The following is a 6,901-nucleotide window of genomic DNA, read 5'->3' as shown; positions in this document are numbered from 1 at the left end:
TACACGTAGTTAAAAATATTACTTCCTCCGGTTCATATTAATTGACTCTAATATGGATGTATCTAGATACATTTTAGTTCTAGATACATTCATTTTGAAGTCAATTAATATGAATCGGAGGGAGTACTATAATTTTGATTTTAACAAATAAATATTGGTAAATTATTTTTTAGAATCGAGGGAGCCGAATTGAATTTCCGGGGAGTAAAGGTAGTACTAACATGTTTGAGAGAATAGCCAAAATACCACTAGTGAAAACCGAAAGAGCCAAAATACCACTAGTGAAAACCATAATGCCAAAATACCACTCAGATTCAGTTTTTTCATGCCAAAATACCACTATCATGTTATGTCAAACAGATTCCGTTAGTCAAGCTTATAGTTTTTTGTGACTTGCCAAAACTGCCCCTATCATCATGTAAGGAAAAGAAAAGAAAACCTATCTCCTCCCGTGTGCCTCTTCTCCATCTAGAGAGGAACGATGGCGGCGCCGGCCATGTCCGGCCGCCTCTGCTGCTAGCCCCACAATCCTCGTGTCGTCGCCGCTGCTTCATCTCGCGCTCGGGCGCTCCTACTCCACCGTCCCCCGCTACTGCTAGCCCTGAGTGGCCGCGTCCCCTGCTCGCCACCATGCGCGCCGCCGCCGCTTCTTATTCCCAACAAGGCTGCAGCTTCCCCGCCTCGCCTCACAGCATCCTCGCCTCACCCCAGCTCCGACCTCCGTCCCGAACAGCAGATTCCTCACGGTGAACTAGGAGCAGCACCCAACTCCACTTACCCTGGCAGTCTGGCTCCAACACGTCTCCATGGTCTCTCTGTAGAAGAACGGCGACCGCGTGAGACCACCATCAAGCCAGAAAGAAAAGCATGGCGAGGCCAGGCCACCATCACGGTGCCAATTTTTTCTTTTTGTCTAGTTGCTTAGACGTGTGACATTTTTCACGAGTACTTCTGATTCTCCAAATTTTTGCTTGTTAGCCGATGTCTGTGCTGTGCAAATACAGAATGAATAGTTGTTCTGTACTTGGGTGCTACCGATTAATACATGCAATTGTGGATATTAGTTACTCACTAGTGGTATTTGTCTGACATGTGAAGAAGTAAGGGCATTTGTGTCTTTCTTTAGAAATGTTAGTCTCAGTTAGTCACTAGTGGTATTTTGGCATGAAAAACCAAAGTTGAGTGGTATTTTGGCACTTCCGTTTTAACTAGTGGTATTTTGGCACTTTCGGTTTCTACTAGTGGTATTTTGGCTATTCTCTCAACATGTTTGCATAACCCCACGACGCTTGCTGTTTTAGAAAAAAAGACTACACTTCATTCTGTCTCTGCGAGATCTGCCGTGCTTCTCCCCTCGCTCCCCGTCCCGACAACCGATCCTTCTCCCCACCGATCCGGCTCCTCGGCGATGGTCGTCTGCAGATGCCGCAAGGTAATTCATCATCTCTCCACCTATCCGGCGATACCCCCCCCCCCCCTGCCGTGTCTCGCGTGTTCTTTCTGCTGCGTATGGGCGTGTGATGGTGGATTTTGGATCTGGGCGGGGCGAGTACGCGGTGGCGGGTTTGTTGATGGCATGGTCTGGATCCGACAGGACTCCGCGAATGCCGCGGATTCGAAATCCTAGTTTGGTCTTCTTGGATTTGTTGCTGGTTTGTAGAGATTTGCCGTTGCTGCCTGAATTTTTGTTGATAGGGCGTGCGCTGCTTGCTTTGTATTTTCAGGCGACGAGAGTTTATTGCTTCGTCCACCAGGTTCCCGTCTGCGGCGAGTGCATCTGCTTCCCGGAGCATCAGTTGTGCGTGGTGAGCTTCTCGACTTGATCCTCATCCTAATTGGCTCAGGCAAAGAGCATACTGACAGAAAGTAGAGAACAGTAGTTGATATACTATTACTTTGTGATTGCTCAATGTGATGTATCCTGTTTACTGATTAGTCCATCACAAGTTTGCCTCTACATGTTAGCTTAATTGTATGTTGACATATTGTTTTTGTTATAAGTTGTAGAGAGTGGATTTTGTACACCCACGCATGGGTGTGGGTGTTTCCGGCACCGTCCATTGTGCTTTGAGATTCGGATAAAAAGAGGAGAGAGAAAAGAATCTTTCCATCTACCATGGTGGGCACGAATCTCAAGGAATAAATGGACGGTGATGGAAACACCCACACCCATGCGTGGGTGTACAAAAGTATTTCCCATAAGTTGTACAACATTATGCTTACTGGACCTTGGTTAGGTGATACAACATTTATGCTTGCTGGATCTCAGTGTCCATTAATATATGCAAGCTTACTACGGGCCGCCCCAGCTTGTTCTTTGCTCCCTAGAACGCATAATCTGGTAAAGACATTGCTGAAATACATGTACAAAACCGATCTTTTGTGACAAGATGTTGTGGATACAGTGGATTCATTAGTGGTTCTGGGATGAATTCAATATACTGGAGAGGTATTTAATTATATGGGATTAGTTGCGTGCAGAGTAGGGACACAATTAACAGGAGATGAACTAGAATAGTGTTAACGGTGGTAGCCGCTCTGCTGCCAGTACATCATAGTTTCTCCACTCGAAAGGTTCAGTTGTGGAGGCGGCTTGAGTCCTCCCATACCTACTGTACATTGGTGCCACAGGTTCCATGCTTCCCTTCTAGGAGGGAGTGACTCTAGGAGAAGTCACTGCCGTTTAAGTGACTTGCCTGGCTGTAAGCAGCGATTCTATAAGAGTAGCATGGTGATAAAGTAGACTGGGAGGGACTCAACTAGGGATTTTGGTCGTGATTTTTTTTATGGGTTGCAGCACGGACGCACCTTCAAAATTGAGGACGTCGTGTGAAGGATACGTCGACAGGCAAGGGGGGGTTGGGTAGCGCTAGGTGTGCAAAATCACGAGGACTCCCTGCTGTACTTCATCGGGCGTACAGTTGGCTACGATTTCTAGGATTGACGCTGATGCTAAAAAGGAACCTCCAATTTGTAAATATAAGATTGTACTACATATGCTTAGAAATGTGCAAGTAATATTGCCTTGGGATGTGAAATGTAGTCGTTCACAGTATCATAGAAGATGGATGCCATTGTGAGTGCTCAGTAACAAATATCTGTTACATTTTTGTATCCTTGGAGCTACATATAGAGTATCATAATTTTTCGTCAGATATGTAGTGGCATCAGCACCTTTAAATGACTTCGCTGATGTCCCAGTCTGTTTTTAGGAACCCATTCCCCATATTTTCTTTTATTGTGAGTTCTTCTCAAATGCAATATTTAATATCTATTTATTAAGAATGGGAGAATCTCAGTCTTATCTGGTACTTTCCTGCATGGCCTGGAGCATAACATAGAAATTCTACAAAACTAATTGTAGCCATGCTGAAGCCATCGATATATACGGGACATCCATTTTTCGATCTTATATAGTTTGGCCCAAAAGGGCAGCCCTACAGTTTCCACCTCCATTCTGCTTACTCAAACTTTTGGGATTCCTTACTGTTGCTTAGTCCTATTGTTGTGCCTGCGCTGTAATAAATTTGGACATCAACTATGTGCACAATGATCATATCTCTTCTCTGTTTTGTTTATTTTACATGAAGAGAAAGTTAATAATCAGACGTAACAATTCTGTTGGCTTTTTGTTGACAAATTAGTATCCTTACAAATTTGTTAAAGTAATCATATTGTATTAATTTTACAAAACTGTATCCATACAAATTTGTTAAAGTAATCATATTGTGTTAATTTTTACAAAATTGTTATTCTCATTTTACCTATTTTGTAGGTAAAAAACTATGCTGAATGGGTTGTTAATTCTGATTATGACTGGCCACAACACTGCTCTTTTTGTAATTCGGTTCTTGAAGCTGGAAATGAAGAAACTACACGATTGGGTTGCCTCCGTATGTACTGCTTCCAATAGAATGTTTTGAATCGTTCATCTCCTGGAGCCAACTTTATTAAATATAATAATGTATATTTTCTTCTTGACATCCTTTAGATGTGATGCACACAAAATGCTTGATATCACATGTCCAAAGTTTTCCAACCCAAACAGCACCAGCAGGATTTGTCTGCCCCTCATGTTCCATACCTGTAAGTTAATCTCTGTCTGGCTCCATATGCTATATCACTCTGAGGCTCCAACAGTTCTTTGACCTAATATTATGATACACATAATTTTCCCGAAAGATATGGCCTCCTTTGAGTATTAAAGATACTGGATCTCGCCTTCACACTAAGCTGAAGGAAGTAGTAGCCAAGGTTAGTCCTTCAAATCTGTTCCTGCTTGCAAGATTAAAAGCACTGATATTCCTTCACCAATCTGCCTCTGTTTGTATTTTCTTTGCTATAAATACTTAATTGGTGCAGTATTACACATTACCTATGTACTACTGCTAATTGTATTTACTGGAAGATTGTTTTTGAACATTTTGACAAAGTTGCACTTGTCCTAACATATTGCAGACTGGATTGGAGAAGAATGTATTTGGAAATCATTTTGTGACTGCATCTAAAGCTGATGTCGGCACCCCCCCTGCATTTGCTTCAGATCCCCTTAAGCGTCTATCTGGTTCTAGTGAATCTAATGGTGCAAACACAGTCAACTCTTCGAAAGATGCTACTTTATCATCAGTGGTACTCTCCAATGAGGATAAGCGTCCTGCTGGGATGTACTCCTCTGGGACTCCTAGTCACGTGGAACCAGAAATAGTTGAGATAGATGGACCTAGTCTCATAACAACCCAGCTCCCAGAACAGGAGTCAAATTTCATCAGAAGTCCAAGCCCGCACGGGGTAAGTACATGGTGGGGCTTGGTTTGTCTTCTCTTCAGCTTTTCTCCACACACAGGTTTAGTAATCCTATTCCTTCATTATGTAGCCTGGTGCCACGACAAGGAAAGGTGCTAACTATGTTGAGAGACAAAGTTCAGAGATGTCCTATTACGCTGATGATGAAGATGCAAACCGCAAAAAGTATACTAAAAGGGGTAAGCCGTAAGCATCAGTTACCAAAGAACTATGTTTCTACATTTATCTTTATGTCAGGTCCATGGTTTCTTGAGTTGCACTGAGCTTTTGTGTTTAGATGATTTGAATTAAAAAGAATCAAGAGCCCATTTCTGTCTCCACAATTTAATTACCAAACAATAGTCATGTTGCCAGTCACCTTCGAAATGATCACAATCATATTTTATTGCATCTTGATGTGTTAACCTGGTTTTCTATCCACCCTTCTTTCAAAATGCACCTCTATTCCTGGGGTTATGATGCATCTAACATAATATATACATGTGAATCCTGGAATGGAATGTGTAAGAGTAATTAGTTTGGTTTATAACTAGTCAAATTCGAGGTGGAACATTTGCTTGAATGGATGGTAGTGCTTGGTTGCTTGCTTCTTACGTAGCTTCAGTTAACAGGTACATTCCGTCACAAATTTGTAAGGATGCTACTACCTTTCTGGTCTAGTGCACTGCCAACATTACCAGTCACAGCACCCTCTAAAAAGAGAATGATGCTCCAGAAGGCCGCTCACGACATCAGAGATCATCACGAATCGATCCCACAAAGATCTTGCTTGCAATGGCAATCATGTAAGGTTTCTGCCATGCAATTGTTCTTTGCATACTACTGTTCTCCTGGAATGAATACTTTATTTCTTTAGCAGTAACGTTCAAGATGAATATTCATTTGATAATCGCTGAAGGTGTACTAGTGAATTATTTCTGCCTAACATTTGCGCGATAATTCATTTACATCTAACATGAAATGTACATGTGACATATAATGCCAGCTCGGAACAGACTGGTCTTCCAAGCTTTATTAGCTTTCCCCTTTAAAGCCTCCAATTCAGCGTTTGAGTAATTTGGACATGTAGCAGAATTTGTTTTTTGAGTTCTGGACTACTAGCAAGGTAGCTAACTTTGCAATTTGATTTTGTTGCACCTTTAGGAGTGGTCATCAGTGATATCCATTTCAGTACTCTCGACTTGTATAAATAATAAATAGAAACTCTCAGGTTCATTCAATCTATTCAGCTTTGATCTGTAACATACTAATTACTAAACAATTTTGTTTAGAATGAACAAACAATCTCTTAGATGTGAGCTCTGCAAAGCTAATGGTTTTTGTGGAATCTCCTATGTATTTCAACTAGTTTCTGTTAGAAATGAAGTTCTTATTACTCTTGATAAGTGAATTTGAATCAATGTGCTAAAAATGTATGTTAATGCAGGGCATGTATAGCAACCATGGGAATTCTCTACTACCGTTTGTCACAGCGCAGTCTTTCTGATAACTTTGCGGATGATGAGGCTCAGTAGTGCTGTTTGTTTCTGGTACTGCCTTGCTGCTGTTCAAGGGTTTTGCCCTCCCTGTATTATTCTCTTTTTCTTATTTCCGGCTTTCTGGGTGGTTGCCTGGTTGGGGCCTTTGGGGGTGGGAAGCTGGGGGTAGTTGTTAGTCACATAAGAGTTATAGTAGATTCTTTTTTATATGCTGATTCATACTCATGTTTTGTAACTATGATGTTATAGTGTTATCTGTTATCTTACACCTGATGGGAAATCACACCTTTAGAATTGCTAGAGGTGTTACTTTGGTCGACCCAATTTACAGCTATGTAATTTTTCTAGTTTATAATAGATTATATATTATTCATGTGTTGAGGCACGCAGGCTAGCAATAGGAGTTTTTGATCACGATTGGTGAACACAGACGGTGTGTTGATTCATTCCAGCAACTATAAAAGTGCATTACCGCAGCGTTAAATGATAGGACAACAAAATTTAATTTTGCAAACTTATATTACCCGTAACTAGTTCTAAAACATGAATGCATGTTGCAAATCAATATAATTAAATTTGACAGTTCATGTAAATTTACCCCTAACGTATATTTATCATAA

The 6,901-nt window shown here is 41.3% G+C and overlaps 1 protein-coding gene across 1 annotated transcript; it reads left to right on the top strand.

The window, feature by feature from the left end:
- Window positions 1–1,301: 1,301 nt before the first annotated feature.
- On the top strand, window positions 1,302–6,654 carry LOC124650048 (zinc finger protein-like 1 homolog). Its single transcript, XM_047189616.1, is given in 10 exon segments — window positions 1,302–1,432; window positions 1,725–1,805; window positions 3,776–3,893; window positions 3,992–4,086; window positions 4,183–4,254; window positions 4,459–4,788; window positions 4,874–4,982; window positions 5,415–5,501; window positions 5,504–5,588; window positions 6,230–6,654. Coding segments are annotated over 10 exon segments (1,089 nt in total). The 5' UTR covers window positions 1,302–1,408; the 3' UTR covers window positions 6,318–6,654.
- Window positions 6,655–6,901: the final 247 nt, after the last annotated feature.

Source organism: Lolium rigidum, chromosome 4, assembly GCF_022539505.1.
Source record: "Lolium rigidum isolate FL_2022 chromosome 4, APGP_CSIRO_Lrig_0.1, whole genome shotgun sequence".
In the NCBI taxonomy this organism is placed as follows: domain Eukaryota; kingdom Viridiplantae; phylum Streptophyta; class Magnoliopsida; order Poales; family Poaceae; genus Lolium; species Lolium rigidum.
This window is presented reverse-complemented; position numbering and strand designations above follow the sequence as displayed.